The 25571-nt window shown below is 40.4% G+C and overlaps 2 protein-coding genes across 4 annotated transcripts; one reads left to right on the top strand and one right to left on the bottom strand.

Annotated features, from left to right (window-relative positions):
* Positions 1 to 81: 81 nt before the first annotated feature.
* On the bottom strand, positions 82 to 19581 carry LOC133918884 (uncharacterized). Of its 2 annotated transcripts, none has more exons than XM_062362984.1 (18): positions 19492 to 19581; positions 14367 to 14579; positions 12701 to 12751; positions 12133 to 12210; positions 9133 to 9244; positions 5981 to 6026; positions 5791 to 5862; positions 5047 to 5109; positions 4814 to 4968; positions 4566 to 4630; positions 3776 to 3926; positions 3453 to 3558; positions 3215 to 3350; positions 2706 to 2770; positions 1542 to 1727; positions 1397 to 1469; positions 653 to 735; positions 82 to 480 (listed from the first exon to the last, which is right to left on the bottom strand). In XM_062362984.1, exons 2-17 carry the CDS (start codon positions 14545 to 14547, stop codon positions 668 to 670), a joined length of 1608 nt encoding a protein of 535 aa, XP_062218968.1. In that variant the 5' UTR covers positions 14548 to 14579; positions 19492 to 19581; the 3' UTR covers positions 82 to 480; positions 653 to 667. The 2 variants fall into 2 exon arrangements, with proteins under 2 accessions (XP_062218968.1, XP_062218969.1); XM_062362985.1 differs by having other exon boundaries at positions 12701 to 12730.
* Positions 14547 to 15629, top strand: LOC133918885 (uncharacterized). 2 transcript variants are annotated; one of them, XM_062362987.1, is made up of 3 exons: positions 14547 to 14638; positions 14830 to 15069; positions 15199 to 15629. In XM_062362987.1, exons 2-3 carry the CDS (start codon positions 14896 to 14898, stop codon positions 15481 to 15483), a joined length of 459 nt encoding a protein of 152 aa, XP_062218971.1. In that variant the 5' UTR covers positions 14547 to 14638; positions 14830 to 14895; the 3' UTR covers positions 15484 to 15629. The 2 variants fall into 2 exon arrangements, with proteins under 2 accessions (XP_062218971.1, XP_062218970.1); XM_062362986.1 differs by having other exon boundaries at positions 14585 to 14638; positions 14756 to 15069.
* Positions 19582 to 25571: the final 5990 nt, after the last annotated feature.

Raw genomic sequence — 25571 nt, 5'->3', positions numbered from 1 at the left:
CGTGTGAGTTGTTACACGTGTTTTGGGCTCCAATCCCCACCGTTCCCGGCCCAGCCAAACCACAGTGACTTGTAATGTCAAGGTAATAAGCATGAAATCTTGTAATGTCAAGGTACCAAGTAGGGATCTGGGGAGTAGATACAGATCATATCGGTTTTACTACCTAAAACATTTTAGCACAGAAAAAAAAAAGCAAAACAAGAAGGTCCGTACACCCAACACATGCTATAACAATTTATAATCTCGGACGAAAAGATTAACACACCCCCCCCCCCCCCCAAAAAAAACAAAAAAAAATTTAGCCTCCTGACACCAAATGCAGCAATGTAAGTACAGAATAATTCGAAAAATGCATGCAACCACATGTACAATCTGTATTTTTGCATATACTAACTCATACTTCGAAAGGTGGCAATTCAACACCCCTAACCGTCAAGTCGTTGTCAAAATTTATTCCCACATTTCAGGTGCTAAATATACCTGTGCCAAAATATGAAAGCCAGGTGGTTAATTGCCAACTTTATAGATTGCCATGCGTAAAAAAGTGAAGAAAAGGAAAAAGCAGTGCAATTTTCTTAAGGTAAAATTGATCTCCAGATTACAACAGAACATAAAAGAACCAAGATGGATAATCGATTTTTGATTTACCCACCCTCGCAGAATTGGCTTAAGCTTTAAATGTTGAGCTCCCACTCGGCGGAACAGCAACAACTTTTCCTACAGCAACTGTTTTACCTGCAACATTTTCGGATAAAGTAAGGTGCTAGGACGATGACTTTCTGAGATGTTAAACATAGAATATGTGATCTAACAATACTCTGACTGCTTTTGACAAAGGTGAAAAAAAAACTTGAACATTTTGCAGATATTATATGGGCCACAAGACCATATTATCTATACACATGGCAAACAATTAACATCAAAAGTATGCTAACACTATAAATAACTGCATTAAAAACACAGATTGTTTAAGATGAAAATTCTAGTTCCATGGTATAACATAGAAAAACATCTAGTAAAGGCAAAAAAAAAAAGGTATCATCCAATACATTATATAACAATCCCTTCATGTAAAAACCATCCAGAATGTAGAAAAGCACTTAACCATACGCAAAAATAATTAATTTATTATGTATATATGTATTCTTTAGTGTCAAAGACTACACAAATATAAGAGATCTAGTGTCACAGGTAAAGATTTGTATAAAAGACATCCAAACAACATATCAATCTTATGATTTAAGCTTTCGAGAAAACACTTGACATAGCTTGGTTTTCAGTTTTCATGTTTGCCATTGGGAAAAGGCTGACTACCCAATGCCACTGGAGTGTCACTGCAAATATGCCATATGATGAGATAAAGGGAAGTTTTTTTTAGTAATAATTGAGAACTTGCCTTCTGTCCGGAGTGTAAATCTTCCGAGCTGAGGAAAATCAGAGAAGTTCTCGATACATATCAAGTTATTGACCTAATGTGAAAAGGAGATAGTTAGTAAACGTAAAACGGTGACTTTTTAACAGAGGCATTTTACTGGAATAACCTGGATGCGGCAAACAACAACAGCTCCATTCTTCACAAAAAGAGGCTTCCTCTTTGGCTTTTTCTTCTTCGGGTCAGTTTCTTTCATCCTCTTGAGGTCAATTTCCTCTATGAGCTCTACAATCTCACATTCCTCAACTACTGAGTGGATATGCAACACTGCCTTGTAGCCAGCAGTGAAGATTGCCTAGCACATCACAAAATCGTAGTATAAAAGAATGGGAGGCATCCAGAATAAATGTGAATATGATAAAATTGAAAAACTAGGGGGGGAGAGGGTGTGGGATAGCAAATTAAAGCCATATATAGAACCCTTGCAACATTTTTCTAGTGAATGCAAGTGTATCCTATGGCATTACTACTAGAAATGAGAATACACAATAGTCAAACATAAAACTAAGGATTTTAGCTGGCATAAACCAGTCCAAAGCCCCAAACAGACAAACAAGTACAGACACAAACTGGATACTCTTTTCTCAACAAAAAAAAAGAAACAAACATGTATAAAGAAGCTTACAAAGTACGTAATGGGCAAATTATTTTGGAAAAGAACTTTTGAATGTATTCACACAAATCCAAATTAAAAAACAAAGAAATGTGATACAAAATTTATATGCAAGCTATGATTCAGATATTCCATCTTTATTAAAGTACCCATGAGTGTTCTAAAAGGCAGCTGCCTCGCCCACCAAGTGTCTGGCACATCTTGGAACACTAGAACACCGGCCAGCAGCTTAATTTGTCTATTTCACTCAGCATATACTGAGCCTAAGTGTGATATTTCATACAATAGCAGACTGAATTGTACTTTACCAATTTTCTCTAATTTTCCCTTCTTTTTATTTGTATATATTCCCAATATGGCTTCCAAACCAATCCCAGATCATCAATATTTTCCTTAGTTTTCTGATAAAAGTTATTGTGAAACAAACTATACAGAATACAATTTTCCTTCAAGAGCGAACTCCAAACTGCGCAGGGACTGAACCAAGAAGGAACCAGACACTTCCTGGCCAATCACTGGAAATTGAAAACACCTCCGGGAACCAGTATGCATCCAAGATATTGAACACAGAGAACTAAAGATTACCACATGGGAATAGTCAAACATGAGTTGTACTATTGTAATTTTTACTCCTTGTTACGAGGTGCAAGTAAAACTTACATTGTCAAGTAACTCCAGTATCTGAAGCTGAGCATTAAATTCAGACACAGCACCAACAGGATTTGCTGCAAGATCAAACAGTAAACTACAGTACTCAAAGGACAAAAGAAGAAGCTTTCTCATACAAACTCTTGCCATGGCCTAAATTATTTAACACTAAACAGAATAGTACAATTAGGCAATAACGAGATTTACAAGGCATGGAAACAGATATACCCAGTAAAATATTGCATTTAAACAAGGACAAACATACTGAGTTCCAGCTGTCAACTATTTTTAAGCTCAGGCAAAAAGAACTTGAATTAAGGACCATTGTTGAAGAAATAATACTGTATTTTACACTCCTCTAGTGCAATTTTACTGTGCCTAGTATATCCAAAAAGGAGTTTAGAATGCATAAAAAAAGCACTAACAACCAGTTCCAGTAACCAAACTATAGAAACACAGAGCACATTTTTATCCAAAGGAAAGTATTAGAGAAGTCACTCCTTTGAAATGAATACACTTACTAACACTTGATAGCACAAAACCAGAAGTGATGTCCTCCTCTTCAATTCCTGACAACTTGACACGGACATTCTCACCAGGTGCAGCACTTCTTACTTTATCCTCGTCACAGTATATGCTAAGGGCTTTCACATTGGCCTATTCGTAAAACAAGTACACCAAGATCAGATTCCCCAACTCCCAATAACATTTAAGAGGTACTTGCCATTGGGACCAAATCATAAAAAAAGAAATTAATACCTTATTTGGCATCACCACAAAGTTATCGCCCTCCTTAATAGTCCCTGACTCTATTTTGCCCATCACCACGGTGCCCATATCTTTATATTTATCCATGATTGGCATCCTGCATATATATGCTTCTTGTTAGTCAGTATTATTCAACCTAATTATTCAAGCAAAAAATGAAATATGAGCACACAGGATAAACAAGACCTTTTAAAAAAAAAGAAGATACCGATGGCTTATAGAAGCTCTCATGCAACCAAGGTTAGGAATACAACAGGTCACAACAAAAAGTTGCATTTGCTTTAGTCTAATACCAAGCAAAAAAACCACCTAACCTTACTGGGCCTTTGGGATCTCGTAAAGGGACTTCGATGCTATCCAGAACTTCGAAAAAGCACGGACCACTCCACCAGCTACAAGTGCTTTTATCCATGCGAGTCTTCATATTAGTTCCCAACAGACCAGAAATTGGCAAGTAGTGGACATCTGAAAACAACACCAATAAGACAGTAAGATAACAAGCTATTGATCAGATGTCATTTTTATAACAAAAGCCAAATAAGGAACTTAGGATTCCATATATTGGGTTCAGATGCTTAACTAACATTGTTGGGCTAGCATAACTAGCTACTGTAGCCATGAAACAACAATGCCTCAGTATGCAGAATACTTAAAGGTATATGAACTGTTTATCCTTCTTACATGTTGGTTGCATAAAACAGGAAACATAAAAAAAACACATGGGCCAGAGCATCCCATAGAAGAGTGTGCTGTGAATACTCCTACCATTTTTCAGTATGGACCACAAACATATTGCAAATAATCACAAACTAAAAAATCTATATCAGAAGTAACAAATAAAGCAACTCAGTATACTTTCACCAATGGAATAAGCAATATATAGCAGCACATAACATATCTGATGTTTGATGTTTCAGTCTTAGAAGGAAGCCTAAAGTACATAAAAGATATCTTACCATATGCAGAAACAAATGGATATTGCTACAGGAGTCCATTTGGACTTACGGTTTCTAAAGAATATTTCAAAGAAAGTTAAGGAAAAACAAGGTTCGTATAAAAAAACATACAAGCTCAGAGTTATCTATCAATATGATAGCATAATACCTTTCTTAACATTGTACCCTGAAGACTTAAGGAAAGGAGTCATCTTGCCTTCTATTTCATCATATCTGAAACAAAAAACAGAGAATTCATGATTTTCATGACCAAACCAATACCTAACCTGATTTCTTCTACCGAATTTAGAGGTGTTACACTTAACACTTAATAACATAATTATCAATCAAATCTCCAAATTAATAGAGGTGTAAAACTTAACAACAAGAAATATATTTAATATCAATCAATTGCACCTGTCTTTAGACCATTCAACAGTAGGGTCATCCATCTTATTTATGACCACAACCAACTTAGTAACACCCAAAGTTTTTGCCAGCAGGACATGTTCACGAGTTTGCCCTCCTCTTTCATATCCAGTTTCGAATTCACCTTTCCGAGCAGATATCACCTAAGGAAAAAAATCATATAGTTCTCTCAAGCTGGATCACAATAGCAAGTCTGACAATGGTAATGGCATCCTGCTTACCAGAACACCAATGTCGGCTTGAGAAGCACCACTTATCATGTTTGGAACGTAACTTTTATGACCCTGCCAACTCAGCAATAAGTTGAATGCAACAAATAAAGAACAAGGATACAGGAAAGCAACAAATAGATAAATAAAGCATCAATAAAACATGTATGCACATAAATGAAAGTGCATCATCACTAGATGACAGTAGCATGTGTCGCACTAGGCTAGAGAGTGCAACCTGAACTGGCTATGAAGGAAATAGTCAACAACAATTGTTATACAGCAGTCCAAAACAAGAACATAGCATCAGTGATTTTGCACAGAGCAATAACCACATGTATAATCCATAAAGGATTCGTCCACATAACAGTCTGAGAAGGACAGGATAACCATCAGATCAGTTGCTTCCACGGAGAAAACAGAAGTAAATTCAGAAAGAGAATAAAAACTTATCGCAGATCATTTTCTTGAGGCTATGCTAGATACTTATATCAAAATCAGTAAGCACCTCAATGGTTATATCCAAATTTTCTTTTTTGTCTACATTTAAGTCTTTATGTAAGTCACAGTGTGGAACCATCTTAAAAGATAATATGATGTGTCTGCCCATCACATAGGTTCTTTTTTTTTCATGAACCAACACAAAGACAAATTGTCACAAAATAAAGATTAAGGCATGCAGCGTGTTATGAGCTTATAATACTATGATATATGTAAAGAGTAAAGAAGTATTTATAATAAAAGAAAGAAATTTACTGGTGCATCCAAAATTGTGAATCTTGTTGTTTCGGTTTCAAAGTGAGCTCTCCCAACTTCAATAGTCTTCCCCTGAGTATGTCCAAAATAAAACAACCCCTATAAGTAAAAACCTAAAGCACCAACATCCTGTCGCAAAGCGATCTGTAAGTATGGGTATAACATATTTCGGCATTTCGCAGGACGATACCTTTGACCGTTCTTCCTCATTTGTGTCCATAATGTACGCCATGTACCTGTTATCAGAATGTCAGCATCATGCAATAAAAGGTCAATCATTTGTCCTACCCAAAAATGTAAACCAAAGTGTCATTCTTTTTCAAGCTAAGTGAAAAGTGTTGTATACTTGTATTGTAACTAACTACTGCATATGATCCAGCTAAGTACAGAAAAGTTTGCTAATACATCAAAAGGTTAAAAATACAACTTCAAACATCTGAGCAAACCATGTGAAAACTACATAAGTCACACGTCAACGTTGAATGTTTAAAGCTTAGCATTTTTCTCCAGCAAATACATCGCACAGAAATAAGGTCAGGGCAAATGGCTACGGTCAATATAAAGGATAAATTCATCAAGGTGCCCCTAACACACTGATGTGCAGGTTCCTCAATTGTAAGCTTATATCAATGGAGTTTACACCCTACAGTTTTCAATTAAATTTCTGAGCACCAGGAATAGATGTGGCTCAATGGCATATACTAAAGTCACAACTCACCTAGAAATGAGATAAACTAGCCCTTGCCTTCTATATTTCATTACTTTATGTGAATAAGATCAAATTCCAGAAACAGATAAATGAATTGAAAAGTTAAATTGGAAAAAACGTGGACAGTTATGAAGCTATGTGGACAGTTTTGTGGCTTGGTGCAACAAAATTAATTTCATGCATAATGTTTCAGAATTCTACACACTACTGCTCAGAGCTTGTTTGGATTTTGGGATAGCAAGTGTGCAATTAGGATTGGGATATGGGTTAGATAATCCTAATTCTCAATAAGAAACAATGGAGGGTTAGGATAAGCCCACATCTGTCCCAATCCCTATGCCTAATCCAAATGCACCACTACTGTGTCAATATAGGGGTTGTTTGGTTTTTGGCCCCAACAGACCAAGCCAAAATTTGGCCAGAGCCAAATTTTGGCCGCCAAAATGGCGTTTGGTTTGAGGCCAAGCCAAAATTTGGCTGGCCAAAAATTTTGGCGGATGATTTGGCTACCCGAGATTTGCCCAGAAACGCTACAGAAAAATTTTGGCATGCTAAATTTTTTCAGGGTATGACCAAATTTTGGCCTCAAACTAAACGGATGCGAAATTTTCAGGGCACAACCAAAATTTGGCTTGACTCCCTTTGGCCCCTAACCAAATAGCCCCATAAATAAGAAACACATGGAGTAACTCAGAAATTGACTCCACCTTATTCAGAATTTTTTATCAAGTTACAAACTTACAACGTTACATAACATGCTCCATGTTTTTTTTTCCTTTTCTTTTTTTTTAAAAACACACATGCTCCATGTTTAATGTACAGATCACAAATAAGCTTGAATTACAAAGGTCACAAGCCATGCAGCTGGAAAAGCATTATCAAAATGGCCATATCAGTATGCACGCATGAGCTCACATACAAGAAGACACAAAAACAGATACAGCAATTATTTTTGTACTATATAACAAATGTGAAACATTAGCAGGACGCTGAGTTATTTCCATCTACAAGTAAAAAGGTACAAAGGTAAAGAAGTGCTAAGAAAAAAAACATGAAGCTCGTGCAGCACAACATAGCCGAGTTAAAAAGTAGACAACAGTGCTGAGAATCTTTTAGCTATAGGGAAATAATAGAATTAATACCAATCCTAGAATTTTGTAAACTGCCACTATGGTAACTTATAGACAACACATAGGGAATTTTCTCAAAAAGAATTAATTTTGACAAACTTTAGGTACAGGGTCGAACAGAATGAACCTACAGACAGTGCAGGACAAAGGGAACATAATTGCATTTTAATGCAGCCAACTTACAATACAGTGGAAGGAAAATCAAGGAACATATAGCACCCTTCTTGGCTTAGAGAAAACACTTCTGTGGAAAGAAATACCTATAAAGATAAATCCTTTTATGCCACAGCAATTTGCTCATATCCCTGATATGCCATCGCAAAACGGTTCATCCCCTCTATGCCATCCAGTTGTAAAATCTTTCCCTTATATGCCATTGTTGACTAGTCGACCATTGATGGAAGCATGAAAAGACATTATTGCCCCTGCCCCTTCTTCCACATTCCTCTTTGCTCTTCTCCCGTCCATCAAATCCATCGTAGGGCCACAAGGAAAAAAGAAAAGAAGGTGCTTGGCCTGGCAAGCACACGCGAAGCGAAATCCATTACGCCGTACGCATACCAGTACTAATCGTCTACTGGTTGAACTAGAACAAGCCAAGCTGCAAGATTCGACTAACTGCAGCTACGCGTGATCGATCGATCAATTAGAGCAACTCTAATGGTTGTAGATGGCAGCTAGCTCTCATTACTGTGGCATGCAGAGAGAAGAGATGTGGGTGGGGGTGGAAATGAGGCTAAGGTGGAGGGAAATCTTACTCACGTAGAGAGGAATCTTGGAGAGCTAGCTCTTAAAGGAGAGAAAATAAGAGATAACTCTAAGTATTGTGAGGTATGAGAAATTGGGAACGGAATCTTTTGAGAAGTGCACTAAGAGAAATAAGAGCTAGCTGGAGATAACCACTGGAGATGCCCTTACAAACTAAGCCTGACACATTACACACAGTGACACACTATTACAGTCCATAGAACGACGAGCTAGAGCAGGTTGATCCGTTGATGACCAAACCTCGAAGCCCAAGGTAGTGAAGGTACACATCGCCTCGAGCAGAGTCCACTCAATCATAGCCCGGAACACGCTCATGCTCAAGGGTGTGCCCTTGAGTTCGTCGACAAGGCATGGCCTGGCCCGCCGCCGCTGCTCTCGCAGAAGCCACGTGCACGCACTGAGGGGATCTGTTGGAAGGGAGTGCAGCGAGGCAGGCAACAGCAGGATGTGCAAGGTATTGGGTTTGTGAAATGTTGAAGAGGGTACTTTGGGCATTTTGAAAAAATAATAACGGCACAAACAAACGGAATTGACGACAATGGCATAGAAGGGTAAGAAATTGTAACTAGATGGCAAATAGGGGATAAGTGATTTTCCGATGGCAGATCCAGGAACAAAGAAAATGGCAGTGGCAAATAAAAAATTGGCCCCTATAACTACATCAAAATAAGCTAGGTCCTTCAGTATGGAACATGCAAAACAAGCAGCTATGAGGCATCTGCAACAAATACTTACCAGCTCTCTCTGCTTTTGTCCTTTGCTTCCTTCTCGTATTTCTGGATTGTCCGTTCGTCCACTTGTCCACTTAAAAACAATATCTGGCCTCCAGCCGTGGACTTGCCTGCATCTGTAACATGGAAAACAAAGAGTAATAGGTTAGAACACTTGCACTCCTTAAGTAAATCTGCATTTACAGAACATGTTGCGCAACAATAGAAATTAAGCATGTTCATGTCACAGTAATAACAGACTGAATAACAGGAACGTAAGCAAACGATGGGACAATCTCCCAGTCCTGTAAAAGGAGGGAAGACAATCAAGTGTAATAAGCGTCCAGACTGACTGATCTGCTGGGAATGGGGTATGTCAACCATGTATGGTACAATAACTTTTTAACTATGTTAAGTTTTAAGAAAAATCAGCTACTATGCACAGCATAAAAACTTCCTAAAAGTGATGTTTAGTTGTGCATTTTTGTAGAAAACTTACAGGTAGATATAATAGTGATTAACGTTGAAAAGTTTGTTTACACGCACAGTGCCATAATACAACATCTATTAAAGTAGGCAACATCGAAACATAACAGAGGCATAATGATAAAGATGTTCAAAGAACAACACCTTCAAATTAATTAGCATTAAAAATTAAAGTAAATTGCAGTAGAGGTCCTTAAACTTGAACAACCTTCTCCCAAAATGACAGGGTAAATACTGCCAGGAAGAACGCCAGAGGGCTACAGCATGGTTGGGATGAGAGTGTATACAGTCATGTTCGGTTTCTTTGCCCAACCTTTGCCTAGCCTTGCTAGTGGGCAAGGTTGAGCAAGGAAAATCTTGCTAGTAAAGAAGAGCCAACTTGGCTCCCCCTCAAAAGCAAGGAAATCCATGGAAATTAAACTAGAGAACCAAACATCCATTACTTGATAGCCTGTCTGGGTAAAGTTAAGTAAAGGATCCAAACATCCCTTATAGATGAAGGAGAAGACTTTATAGGTGAGAGACTATCCATTATTAACTTATTATTGCTTGTGCCAAATAGAAAGCGACTAGCTACATCCCCCCAATCGACATGGAAGTCCACATGCATGAATGGCATCCGAGCACTCTTAATAAGTTGGCAAGCATTCTATATGACATGGCATAAGCAAACCTTTGTTGTGTGCCAAAAATAGCTGAAACAATTAGCTGCTACACTCAATCCAATTAAATTAAATAAAGGAATAACTGTACAACTTAGGACCATCATGACTCATGTAACCTAAGAATTTTTTTCAGCCCAAGTAAACGAACAATCCTTACATGTCACTGAGTCTATTCTGAGGCTTGAAATGTAGGTCCAAACCCACATATTAACAAGGCATTTAATCACATCAAGATGCAGAAAAGAATCAGTGAGCATTGTGCCATGTGTGGATTTGCCTCTATATAGAGAAGAATCTATGCAAGCACAAAGCCTCCCTCAATTTCATGTGTCAAAGCTGTTTGGAGAAGGTAACGCAGTTTTTTTCTAAACTAAGGTTCATCTACAGTTCTACACCTAGGTTTGGTAGATGTACACCATGTCAAAAGATGTACACCTCAAAAAATCCATACATGTACACCATGTCAAAGATGTACACCTGCAAAAAAAGTTTCCAATGTGCCCTGTACAAAAAAAAAAACCAAAGAAATAAACCTTAACTCCTTTTTCTTGCACATTGCAGACATGATGAACATGTACGAACTTCTTGAGAATCTTTTGAAGTGTATAAGTGTATCTACCCAAGTTAGGTGTAGATATACCCAAGTTTAGAATTGTTTTGGGGCAATCTACTCATTCTTCAAGACTCACCCTCATGTATAGATCCATTAAGGTCATAAATGTGAATTGAACATGGTGTGATGCTGCAGTGACACAAGCACTAGTTCGCAGAAGGGCATATTACTGCAAAAGGGTCTGTGGGCACAGACGCGTGCCCACCCCAACCTACCCACACAAGCAAAATGTTCTTATATAAAATGTGCCTATTAAGTTTTGAACTCAGTGACATGGGCACCTAGCTAGTTGCTCCACCAGATTTCAACCTCACCATCCACCAAACTCTATTACCAGATTATTAGAAGGCAAAGTACAAAAACTTTCTGCTTTCTGCCACTTGTCAAAAAAACACACAAGAAAGGAAACAAATATTCACTCAGAGAATAGATGCACCCAACATTCTTTTTTTCGAATCAATACAGGAGGGAAGGACCCTACTGTAACTTTCATTAAAAAGAGAGTTTATGTACAAAAAAGAGGGTGAGTATGTACAAGAGAAGGTACATTAGACCCAACATTCTATCACATTGGAGTCCTCAGACAGTTTATGTGTCGTATGCATGTCACAGCCAAGCGGCAGCATAAAGCAGCATAACGACAAACAGCAGCACATCTTAATGTTGTGGCCACGTGCCTAGCCAGTCCAGAGCACACAGCAGCCATAGGTATGTCCAAGTCAGGAGCAATATAAGTAAATCCCTTATAGATGGATAGTTGAATCAGGCAATCGACATGTGTCATTCGAACTAGTTGCATTAGCACATCTGTTATCTGGTCTGTGTTAGGGACGCCTATTCCAAGAGGGCATCATCAGAGTTATTCAGATTGATTAAGTCAACTATCTTTCAAGTCTCTATCTTGCACCTTCATCTCCCATGTGTATATTTTCCTAACCCCCTGCTGAGTTTTTACCTCCCTCCCAAGCCAAGCTGCTCTATTCCTCCTTCTTAGTTGCACACCATTCTCTCTAGTGCCAATCTTCCTTCCAGCTATCACCATTCAGCCTCTATCTACGGTGTTTTCCCCGACTTAGTGGCGTACACCATAGTATGACACACAAGTTCTGCCAATTCTGATATGCGGAAGAACATTGCAGAAAATCTTTCTTTACCCCTGACAGCACGTTCAGGAAACACTGAACTTGACAGCACACTATGGTAACACTAGACTTAAATTGTAAACTAGATGGAAGGATGCAATACATACAGGAGAACTTACCAACATGGCCTATAAACACAACATTCAAATGCCGTTTTCTATTCCGTTGCTCCTCAAACTCCATTTGAACCCCATCATCTAAAACATCAGAAACAATAAAAACTCATCTTAGAGATGACAGAAAAAGGTTTTGAAACTAAAATATCGATATTTATTAATATGGAATCGTATAGAAGATACAGTCGACAACCTATCATCATGTCTAAAATGGATATCCTAGCAATAATGGACAAATGAATAAGATTGTCCGACTGAGACATTTTTCAAAATTCAAGAAAACAAAATATAAATATCATTACTTTTTGCAACTCTTTGCCTTTTCTCATGCGAAGGACGGAATGTAAATTAACAAGGGTGCTGTCATTTGAATTGACAACCGAGTATAAAAAATGCAGCACTTTGACAAAATCAAAAGACTAAATGTAGAAAAAACAAATATTGTTCTCAAGATAGTGGTAGAAACAAGAAGCAAAAGTAATAGAAGTACTAAATCTTTAACCACATCTGATTCTTCTGAATAATCATAATAACCATAACATGTAGCTTGTGCCAAAGCTTTCATACGCACCACTAGCCTGCAGCTCCAGAGACTGAAGACCTGATTGAATTCGGTTGACATCTGAGAGTATATAATGCAAACTATACTTTAGAAGATTATGAAGAAGATAACATGCTAGTAAAACTGGGAACATCACGATATGTGGTGGTATAATTGCAAAATGCATAAGATTATGAATTAGAAAATCAATGCAACATCACAACAGAAAATGAAGAGCCACTCCAAACTAAACCCGACTGAGTGATATTAAAAACATGCAATGGAAATGTAAAGCACGCTACAAGGGTAAATATCACCAAGACGATGGCTGTGCAGCTGAGGCTTCTTGAGGAGAGAGGAGACTAGAGATAAGAATGACTTTATTTCATTCTTTGTTTCTTTCTTGACGCTCAACGAGATAGCATCCTCTTTATAAAAGGACATCCCTAATGCTTGAAGTCAACTAATCAATGGGTAAAAAATGCAACTAATGAGTACTACACAGCTAACAACTAAACCCCTTAAGAACCATGCTAACTACACAGCCTCCAAACTGTGTGTCCTGATTATTACCACCTCTTGGCAGCTTCTCGGGACTGTAAGGCCAGCGAGGCATGCACATCACAGGAAATGCAACCTCTAGAAAATCCATATTTCACTAATGCTAGTTTTTATCTGAATACAGTGAAGATGTGACACATAAAATTCAGTGAAAATGAATGATACTGGGCATGTCAGCCTAAAAAGTGTCAAAATGCTTTCTCCAGTTACCATAATCATGTATTCATAGAACATATGTGCCGCATCAGAAGATATGCACTGGTCACAGATCCCCAAGAGATACAATTATATCCACCAGGTGGATTTCACTAAACATAGATGATAACTCGATAAGTCTCTCCTATGGTGCAGATCGAGCCATATCAACCCTTACAACTTAGTATTCCACATGTTTACCAGTTACTCAATTCGGGGGAAATTAATTCTCCTTTTCTATCTTCACCACCGAAACATTAGTAACTCTTCCCTTTTAAAAAACTTCATATTTTTTCCAAGCAATTTGTGGTTTTAGAAAGAAAAAAAAAATTGATAGAAAGTGGATCAAAGAGTTCATATAAATTATTATGCACATTACTAACATGGAGCACCCATCTAGTTACTTGGTTTGTCTTAACAAAGGCTACAGCTACTGCCATAAATGCCTGTGTCATTTCCTGCGCCGCAAGGGCAGCGGCGTTGGTGCCTCAGCCAGCACAACCAAATGGCCATATTTCAGTTCAATAAGTTTTAAACATGCTTGATGAGGAGTGACGTGGTTTGATCTACGTGAGAAAAGGCACAAATTGTCTAGATTTGGTGAAACTCAACGGGCAACTTTAGATGCCAACTATTGAGAGATTTAGTGAAATCCACTGGGCAAATTTAGGTGCTAACTAAAGCGAATCCGCACCCATTAGCTACCACATATTTCCAGCAAAAATGTCTACTCAAGAATATCAGCAAATGCAAGGACCTACACGTACACACATTAAGATTTGTAGCTACATTCCTTCTATCCTCCAATTAAACGATAAGCGTACAAGCACAACCACATCCAGTGTCAAACGACATCCACACCGACGAAGCTCGGATCCAACCAAAGGAGGGAAACAGCAGTCAGTAGTACAAGGGAATCGGGGATAGAGTGGGAAGATACCCTGGGCCGCAGGAGCTGGGGGCGCCTCTCGAGCGTCGTCCTCGGGGGCCGCAGCCACCAGGGGTTGCGAGTAGGACTCCACTGGAGGCTCCTCGAAGTCGTCGCGCTCCGCCCAGTCGTCCGCGTCAGCGGCGGGCGCGCGGGAGGCGATCGGCGGCGCCATCTCGGCGTCGTGTTCCATCTCTCGAGAGCAAGAGGCTGTGGGGGCTTCCCGGGATATTTGCTTATTTGCCACCCAATTGGCATGCCTCTCTCAAACTACCACTAATTCGGTATGCAATTCATCAACATCCAGACAACGGCGAATTGATTATTTCTTTACCATTTTCTTTTTTTTAATTCGTTTAACCTCATGTATCCATCGGAATATGACTGAATTGCCCTCTTAGCCAGTACATGGTCTAGTTGAACCTGCTCGCACCCTTTCTCAGCGCCTCTGGTCTTCTTCTTCCTCCTCTCTCAGCGCCTCCCTTCTCTGCTCGCAAGACCGCCGCCGCTCCTTATCGGAACCAGCCGAGGTAGCCGAGCCATGTCGCAGTCAGCTTGCAGCGTGCGCAGCCGTCGCTCGTTGCCGGAGGTTCCGACCGGATTGCCGCTGATACGGTGCCCGACATGCAAGTTGGCGACGATGATAGAGCTCACTACAAAGAACACACCGAACCGGGGGAGGAAATTCTTCAAGTGCCCACGCAACCAGCCATATGTGAGTATATTTAGCTCGATTTGTCGCATTTGATACATATGAAGTCCAGTTTTGTGTTTAGGGTTGAAGGCAAAATTTGTCCCAATCTGAAATCTCCCAATTTGATACGTTTATGTGCTCGGTATGCAGATCCCAAATGGTTGCAATTTTTATGCTTGGTTGGAGGAGTACGAACAAGTGGTAGCAAATGGTGGGATGCTTGTGGATTCAGCCTGGAGACCCAATGCCATTCCTGACCGCACTGAATCAACGGTAGAGAAATTGGAAGAAGCATCAATGAAGAAGGAGGCGGAGAAGAAGGAAGATGTAGCATCAGTGAAGGAGATTGCAAGATGGGGAAAGGCAATACTGGTGTTGGGTCTGCTCAATTCGACGCTCATGGTGTTTTTGCTGGTTGTTGTCTTGGTCAAGTAGAGTATGACAAGTCACTTTGGTGGTTCTGGATCAAATAGAGTTGTTGTCTTGGTCAAGTAGAGTAGCACAAGTCTTTGAGGTAGTGTCCTTGCTCTGTAGTAGTCCACAGCTACTTGGTCCTGTGTAAAAGCTTGAAGCTACTTGGTCCTGTGTAAAAGCTTGAAGCTTTTTGCTCTGTAAAAGCTTGAAGCTACTTGATCATGTTGCCCCTGTGTAGTTTATATGATTTAATTTGCATTGTTCAGCTCTTACAGTATCACTCTGAAGTCTAGCTCTTACAGTATCAGCTTGAAGCTTTTGGTTGTATTCCCTCTTTAAGCTTTCTGTTGTACAGGTTCAGAAGTAAATTGTACAGAAGTATGCATTATTCTGGAAATGCAAATTGTACAGATTCTGGAAATGCCCAAAGCAGAAAGACCATAGAGGTTCAGAGCCTTAACATTACACCACGAAGGTTTATAACCATCCATCTAGGTTCACAATCCTAACATAAGTTAACCACCCATCCAGGTTCACAAACCTACCATAAAGATTACAAAAGGTGCCAAAATATTACAGCACAGATAAAAGCATTCATTTTTTCCCCTTTCTGGGAGTGAGCTTCTTCTTTGCAGTGGTCTTTGCAGGTGATTTTGTAACTCTGGAAGGGGTTGCCAGCAACTGACTTGGTCCTTCACCACTCAATGATAGTGCCAATTGCCTCCTTGTGACAGGCCCTGGACTAGAACTTGTAGCCTGAGGCATTGCAAGCTTTTGCCTTTTGGGTGTTGTGGCACTAGATTCAGCTGCACCTGTTTTTCGCCCTGGCTGCATCTTCTTGGACTGACTCTTCCTGCAAATACAAGTAGTTAGTATTCTGTGCTACTAAGAATTGATGACACAAATGCATATACTTGATTTACCTTTTTTTGTTCCATTATAAGGACATTTTGGGGATGTCTTTCTATGCCCCATCCCTCCACATCTTGTGCACTTGACCTGCCATGCACCCTTCCCCCTGGATTTGCCTTTCTCCAAGCATCCTAAAATCCTTTGCTTCCTTTGTCTTCCTGCAGATCTCTTTGACAGAGGAGGCAACACCTTGAACCCAAGATCTACTATAGGCCATTGAGACTTATCTGTCATGGGCTGAATTACTCCTGCATATGCTATTTTAAAAGTCCTCACTGAATAACATGGATGCAGATAGTCTTCCATCTTAAGGTTTCTACTACTAGTTATTAATGCCAAGGCATGTTGGCATGGCTTCCCAGAAAGTTGCCATTCTCTACATGTGCACTCATGACTATCTAGATGCACAACATGCCTAAGTAGTTCTTGCTCCACAGTCCTCTCAGTGACCTCTGCTATATTCTTTGCACCCTTAGTAACCCTCAAGTGCCCCAAACCTCTAGTCATTGCATTCAGTTGTGTAACTAGTGCTGGAAGCATAACACCTTGTAGTCTCTCACCTATCCTTCTCCTCTTCTCAAACAGCTGCATTATCATGGACCTTAATGTGTCAGCAAGCTCACACACTGGAAGGTCCTTGATGTCCTTCACCCACTTATTAAATGATTCAGCCAGGTTATTGGTAATGTAATCACATTTGATCTCCTCTGAGAATCTGCACCTCATCCAAAGAAGATTGTGCCACTTATCTAGGTAGTTAGCAACAGTTGGATCTGCTTCAAGTATGATGCCCATATAGTGCTCAAACCTATCAGCCTTGTAAGCTCTGGCTGCAGGGTACATGTTACAATAAACTGGCCCTTGAAACTTCTTAATAAAGTTCTGCATCAAATGTCTGAAACACTCTCTATGCTCTGCCCAAGGATACACCTTCTTCACAGCACTCTCAAGCCCCTTACAAGCATCTGAGCTGATGGCTAAATCAGGTGGATTTCCAATAGCCTTCTGCAGTTGATGCATGAACCAAGACCAGTTATCAGTGGTCTCTGCATCAAAGAATCCAAAAGCAACTAGAAACATCCAGTTGTGTCCATCAAGGGCAATAGCTGAAGCCAGATGGCCATTCCATCTCCCATTCAGGGCAGTTGAATCTACACTCAAATATGGCCTACAGCCATTTAGGAAACCATCAATACATGGTTTGAAGCAGCAAAAGAATTGTCAAAATAAATCTCATCTCCAACCTCCTTTACAGCTACCTCTACAACACTCCCAGGGCTCCTCAGCTCGACCTCTGCCTTGAACCTGTACAACATCTCAAAACTGTCTTCCCATGAGCCAAAAATCTGGTCTGCAGCCTTCTGTCTACCAGCCCATACAGTATGATATGACAATGTCACAGTGTACTTCTCCTCCAACTTCTCCTTCAGACCCTTTGCACCAATATTTGGGTTCTTCCTCAGAATAGGTGCTACTTTCTCTGCAATCCATGCCTTAGAAGCCATCTTAGTCTGAATTCGGCCAGTTGATGCACAAGTATGTTCAAATCTGTTCACTGAAACCTGCAAGATACAATAGTGACATATTAGTCATTACAATCCACAAAACAAATAATTGGGCAAAGTTAGTAGTTAGTACCCTCAATGTCTTCTTATCATGTGTCAGCCTAGCCACAATCGCCCATGGACAACCCTCAGATTTGCAGTAACCCCTATACCTATCAGTATCTGATTTCTCTATTCTCACCTCAAACTCACCTTTGATAGCATGCTGCCTCACAGCCAATCTAAATTCTTCCATACTAGGGTATGTGCTTCCTACAGTCATTGGTGGATCTTCCCTGTCATAACATATTATTGGCTCACTAGGAATCAAGTCATCAACTGCTATTGCAGCACCTTCAATGTCATCACAAGGAATAGGAGGTGCTGCTGTAGGTGGAGGAGCATTTTCAGCAGCACGCCTAGCATTCTCATCTCTCTCATCCTCAGCTCTTAGACCAAGCAAGACATACACTTCATCTTCCCCAATCACCGGCACTGCACTACCAATGTCATCTACTGGAATTGGAGCAATTTCCAGTTTGTCCCAATCAATCACAGGAGGTGCTTCAACATCCACTCCAACATTACATGCACTACCTGGTTGGCTACTCTCTGCTACTAGTATTGTTGCAGATGATGACATAGCAGTGACTTTCTGTGTGACAACATTATCCCTAACCACTTCAACCACATCACTCTCCATTGTAACAAGTGACCTACTGAGTTGCCGCTCAACTTTGTCCTCCACGGTAACATACAAAGGGAGCCTTCTTTCCTCGAACCTATCACTCATTGCAATCATCAGATCCATGTTGTTTTTCAGCCTCATTTCTTCAGCTTTGCCCTTCTGAGTGGTGTCAATGGTTGACACCACTATGTCTTGCTTACTACCCCAGTTCACCCTTTCTGCCAGGTCTCTACGCAACATTCCCCAAGTGTATTTGTAGTAGTCCACAACCCATTCATCATCCATGGCTGGCATAATCACTTTTGTGCGGTCCTCGAGCTTACAAGTGAACTCAGCTATGCGAACCAAGAGTCTAAACGCAGCATCTGGGTCAATCCTACCGGCCCGAAAGAGAGAAAATGAGAACAAATCGGAAGTTAGCATTCGGTCTAAACGTTCTTCGTGCTCCCTCACCCGTTTTCGCCAAAAACGAACCCATTTCCCCCAAAACAAGCTACTGCAATAGCCAAATGAAGGGGGCAAGGTGCCGAGCTCTTACCCCGACGGGATGTCTGCGGGATCCATGGATCCCGAAGCCGACGTTGCCCCTCAGTCTTCACCGGATCCGGAGTAGACGCGCTGCCACCACCCTCCGTCGCCAACTCCAGAAAACCTAGCCCAGAGCTGCGTCGTGCTCCAGCAGCTCTGAACTGGGGGCAAGTACGTTGAAGAGAGGGGCAATATTGGCAAGTCAAGTCCCTTGGAAGGCAAAATGAATTAAAAAAAAAAGAAAATGGCAAAGAAATAATCAATTCGGTGTTGGCTGGGTGTTGATGAATTGCATACCAAATTAGTGGTAGTTTGAGAGGGGCATGCCAATTGGGTGGCAAATAAGCAAATATCCCCCCTTTTCCTCCCCTCTTTTTGCTGGGTTGGTTTCGGCTGGGCTTTTTCTCTTGTATTTCCTTGGTTTAGGGTTTTTTCTTGGGGGATTTGGCCATGGTTCGGTACCGGCGGGTTGAGAAAATAAGAGTTTTTTATTTTTATATTTTTTCAATTAAAAAATTAAATAAATAGATTTATGATACAAATAATTGCAAAACTAGACACCTACCGCCCTCTTATAAGACAGTTAGACCTTTACCGCCCCTAAAAACAGTAAGCAGTCACACAGGACGGTTAGACTCTTACCACCCTCAGTAAGTAGTCACACAAGCTCTTACCGCCCTGAATTTCAGAGGGCGGGTAGGGTTTACAACCGGAGCGGTAAGCACAGTACGTGAACAGTAATCCACAATGAACATCATTTTGAAGTTCAATTTTCCCCCTATCTTCTCTATTCAAAACAGTGATATTCTGTTACTCCAAAAATTCTAAAATTTTTTGTACGTGTTCCATAATTCATGTGCAATCCATTTTAATTGAATTCACCAAAAAATACTGTATAGAATTTAAACTAAAATTCTCAAAAAAAGCTACTTTTATAACTTCTAGTAATTGTTATGGCTCAAATAAATTTTTAAAAATCTGGTAAAATTCACTAATATTCTTCTTATATGATGTGATAATTTCTAAAATTATTTTGAAACCTATATTATATGGTAAAAAAATGGATTCCTTTGTAATGCACCATTTATATGTATTTGTATAATTTCATGTGATATTCTTCTTTTAACTTAATTTGAATTCAAACATATATAAACCTACTACTAAAAATAATTTTAGAAATTATCTCATCACATAATAAGAATATTAGTGAATTTTACCAGTTTTTTAGAAATTTATTTGAGGCACTAATAATTGCTACAAGTTATAAAAGTAGCCTTTTTTGGAGAATTTTAGTTTAAATTCTACACATGATTTTTTGGTGAATTCAATTAAAATGGGTTGCACATGAATTATGAAACACGTAAAAAAAATTAGAATTTTTGGAGCAATAGAACATCTTTGTTTTAAATAGAGAAGATAGGAGGGAAAATTGAACTTCAGAGTACTGTTTATGTACTGCACTTAAGGGCTGTAAGACTACCCGCCCTTAAAAGGGCAGTAAGAGCCTGTGGGACTACTTACCGCTTGCGGTAGGTGTTTAGTTTTGCAATTTTTCCCATCATGAATCTATTTATTTAATTTTTTAATCAAAAAAATATAAAAATAAAAAAAGCTCGAGAAAATAACACGAGGCACGTGCGCACCTGATTTCGCCGCAGGCTTCCTTGACCGGGCTATGGGCCTGTGCTCTTTGAGCTGTTGGAGGCCAGGGAGGATTTGGTTGTGTGAGACTCAAACCTGGCTGGCCCAAACTTGCTAAGCGGGACCTATCTACCGACATGCAAATTTATCTACCGGACATTGAAAGAGTGTGGTTTTCTGTTCCCTCAAACGAGTAGGTTAAGAGTAGTATATAGTTTAATTTCAGATAGGATTAAAAAAATATTTATCAACTAGTTTTTATTAATAAAATGGGTCCCATATCTGTAGCCGGTATGAGATGGGAAGATTAAAGGATGAGAGTGGATGGCAAAAGTGAGTAAATTATTTGAATTTTAGGAGTTTTTATTAGATGAGATGAGAGTGGAGGAAGAGATGACACAAGAACTAACTTGTATTTTATATAGTAGAGATTAATTGTTGAACATGTGATTTGTCTTTAGGACACCGCAGCGAAAAAATACTCATTTCCAGATGACGAGTAGAGAGGGTGAGTGAAGATCTTGTTTCCCTTGCCTTTTTTTCTTTTGTGAAAAACATCATTCTTCTTCTCGTAGTCTCAACACCAAGAGGGCCCCACCCATTGGCATCTTCCCTCTCTCTTTCCTTTCTCCCTCTTCATTCCTTTCATTTTCTTTCTTCTTATTGTTTCCCATCGAGTACCATACTCGACCGCCCGCCACGGTCTCAGCACACCACTCCTTTTCCTTCTCTGTGTGCCCACACAATGAGAGCTTGACCAAATCCCGCAATCATCGCACCCAATCCTCTCTCTCTCTCCCAATCATCGTTTTCATCTCCGAAGGGGATTTCCCGCTGCACTACTTCCCCTATATAAATACCTCTCAAGAAGCTGCCTCCCTCCGCACACCACCATCCACACTCTACCCTGCCGCCCCACTATCAAAACACCGCCCTAGAGACTGTCTTCCTCAATTCTGATGGGAGCGCCGCCATGCTTGATGGGAACTATGACGAGATCCTGTCTTCACATAGTTTGCAAGCATCATCATCAGGATTCGAAGTTTTAAGTCTTGTAATTTCATAATTTAGAGATTCAATCAAAATATCATGTTTCTTAATTTCCTTGTTTTCTTTTCTCTAAAAGAGTACTAAGACGAACAACATCATTAGCTAAATCAAAATAAGTAGGGTGTATCTCATTTCCTTCATTGTCAAGTTCGTCCTCGGTGGAGCTCTCCTGGTTGCTTGCACAGTCATGTCAAATCACGTATTGTCTTGCATTTGGATGTTGTGATATCTTCAATGCTCTCCGAATCTACATCACTTAAGTTGACTTGCTCAAATGTTGAAAGTGCTTGATGCACAACCTTGCGGTTAAGAAAGCTCTTCTTCTTCTCATTGTAAGTGCATTTTTTTTTCTCTTTTTCCTCTTTTGATGCTTTATCTACAAGCTTAGGATAGCTTGGACAAATATATTTGGTATCACCATTGTCGGAGGATGAACTCCACAAGCACGGATCCGAAGGGACCTCTTTAAGATTCGACCGGGGGATGATACTGAATCTACCTCGTACATGAATTAATGAGAGTAAATGGGATGCAGGCGGGATGGATGATCGGATGCTAGTGGAAATAAATACTCAGAGGATTTTAGACAGGTTCGGACCGCAAGGAAAGTAATATCCTACTCCTGTGTGTATGCTATAAATGCTCTGGAAATGCCTCTCTGAGGATCTCTTGTGTTACAAGGATTTCTGTCTAAGTCTAGAGCTTCGTATGTCTTGTTCTTCGTTAGCTTGTCTCGGTATTCTTCAACTCATGAGACTTGGTTGACTTCCAGAACTTGTCCGTCTTGTAAGTCTTGGCCTCGTCGTCGGGATGCACCCCCACCTTTTATACTGTCGGAGGGGGGGGGGCTTGGCGTGCCCTGAAAGGAGGGCGCAAGTCCCAATACGCCATAAATGAAAAGCAACCATCATGGGCTGCAGCTTGATGTTACGGGGGGGTTGAAAATGCGCCCCCATCCGGTCCTGTCGTCATCATGCCGCTTTTCAGCGGATGCAGCAGGGAGGGCCCACCGGGCAGCCACCGAGCAACCCCGCGTGCCCGTCCGGTTAGAGCAAGCCTAACGCAGCAGAGTGGCAGGCAATATGCCTCGAGCCCTGTGACGATATCCCGAGGCGGCGGATGACGCGCGATGGGACCCGCCGCATTAAATGTCCCCACGCCTCCTTGCCGGGCAGTGGCAGGGACTGACAGCAGGCGTGGGGGGAGTGATTGGAAGTGACAGGCCACGCTCCCTCTTAAATACAGCATCGGGCCTCTCACCAATTGACACCTCACCGCTGAGCCCTTGTGGGGTCCACCGGCAAGGGGCTTCTCAAGTCCTCGGGGACTACTGTTCATAGCCCCGAGCACTCTCTCCCGGATATGCCTTTTCTTGGTCCTCAGGGAACTCAGGTACTCGGGGACCACTGTTCATGGCCCCGAGCGCCCTCTCCCGGAACTGTGTCTGCTCGGGTCCTCGGGAAACTCGGGTACTCGATGACCACTGTTCATGGCCCCAAACGCCTTCTCCCGAAGCTGTGTCTGCTCGGGTCCTCGATGAACTCGGGTACTCAGGGACTACTGTTCATGGCCCCAAGCACCCTCTCCCGGAACTTGGTCTTCTCAGACCTCGGGGAGATAATTCCCGAGAGAGAGCGCCATGTGGCACTCTGTTGTCCTGGCCTCGGGACTCGGGGACCCCTGGTTCCCATGTCACTGACAACCACACTCGTAGCATCTTTGAAGACCTTCACTACCTCACTTTCTCATTCTCACATTTTGTAAAGCATTAGAAAAACAAGTAAATAGTAGTGCTAAAATCTTTTTGCATCATTTGCTCAAGATCTTTTGTGATAGATGAACCCTCATGGTAGTCACAAAGTGCTTTCTATATCTCATATGCCGATTTGTGATATAAAACTCGATCAAAGTCACTAATTCTCATTCTCAATCCTTAAATGGTCAAGTTCGTTGCCTTGTTATTCGCCTCCATGACTGGCATGTTCTGCATTGTCACTTGATTATTCTCCAGAACCTCATAAGGCTTCTAGACTTTCTCCCAAATTACAAAACCTTGAGCTTGAATATAAGCTTTCATCTTCACCTTCCAGAACCAAAATCAACACCATTAAAAACACAAAGTTTGATGAAATAATTATACAACACCATATTTCTAATTATTAGTTAAGATCAATTAAAGATTTAGGCTCTATTACCACTTGTACGATCAATTACACACTAATAAGACAATCAAAGGAGGGTAATGATTGCAGAAGTCAAAATCAAAATTTAATGCTTAAGAATTCGAAAAATCTAACTTAACCTCATATTCCACTCTAGACAGTGATGCGTGTTTGCTCAATCTTCCGAAGGTAATATAATAAGTCGATTGGTAGAGTTTTGACGTTGATGATCCATAGGCTCTGACCAGGACAAATCGAGAACCCTTGCAACCACTACACCACTACTTTGTGGTTATCAACCGTGCTAAGACGCAGTTAACCTCGCCAAGAAAGTTTTTTCTACAAGCGAATCAAGAACACAAGCAAGAATAGGTAGATGTAATCTAAATATTGCTAATTATCAATGAAGTGCTCGAGTTAGGGTTCCACAAACCGAACAAGCGGTAAAACTGTATAAAACAGAATTATCTAAGAAAAATCCGAGCCTAAACTATGACGGCTACTGTATATTTATAGAGGGATGTGGGGAGGTCTACCTAGGGTTGTGCAGCCATGGAAAGAGGTATACACAACCTGGACTCCGACCAGACACAATTACAAGATTCGACAAGGTCCAAAATGGTGAGATAACACCTTATTTCTTTGACTCTGACTAAAATATAAGGAATATTTGGTCGAGCATAGATCCATTGGAAAGGAATTGTCATAAGCTTCCAGAATGTCCAAGATCGCCTAAAACGAATTTCGTATGAGAGAGTTATGTCCGTTTTACTGACATGTTGTTCTAAGACTCGACCACAACCACGACCCCGACTTCGACTACGACTAGAGCTCAGCCTCGAGTCCGGGTAGACTTGGCCTTTGAGGGATGATGTTCAGGTAAGGTTGTGGTGCTTTTCTCACATTCCTAAGTAATAAAACATCACAAGAATTTAATAGTAATCCATCCAAGGAACATTGAACAACAAGGAACGAGTTCACTTGGTGGTTTAATTGTTACGCATGTGCTCTTGTAATTGGACTTTGTATGATTTGAGAAATATTAATAGTATTGATCGTATCTGAAGGAGCCATGGGCTCATCATCGTCCCCCACTTGAATTGGAGTCGTCCTAGACTCATGCCTATCTTCTTCTCCCAAATATGGCTTGGTGGTGTGATGTACCGACCTGTTATAAGCAAATTCAATATGCGGTAAACACTCTTCCCACATTCTCAATTTTTTCTTTAGAACAGCCCGTAACATGGTCAATAAGGTATGGTTGAAAACCTCTATTTGATCATAGTAGAAAACAGTAGCTTCATCCCCAGTTTATTCCAAAGTGACTCCAATTTTGTGTCACGATCCGAGACGTTAGTATTAGGCACTCCATATAGTCGAACAATTTCACTAAAAAATAGATAAGCTATGTTTGTAGCATCATTGATCTTATGACAAGGTATAAAATGTGCCATTTTACAAAATCTATCTATAACTACAAATATGTTATCCCTCCTCCTCTTTGTCCTAGGCAATCCTAAAATAAAATTCATGGAGATATTCGTTTAAGGTGCACTAGAAACAGGAAGAGGTATATAAAGACCA

The sequence above is a fragment of the Phragmites australis genome, chromosome 5 (genome assembly GCF_958298935.1).
Source record: "Phragmites australis chromosome 5, lpPhrAust1.1, whole genome shotgun sequence".
Lineage (NCBI taxonomy): Eukaryota > Viridiplantae > Streptophyta > Magnoliopsida > Poales > Poaceae > Phragmites > Phragmites australis.
This window is presented reverse-complemented; position numbering and strand designations above follow the sequence as displayed.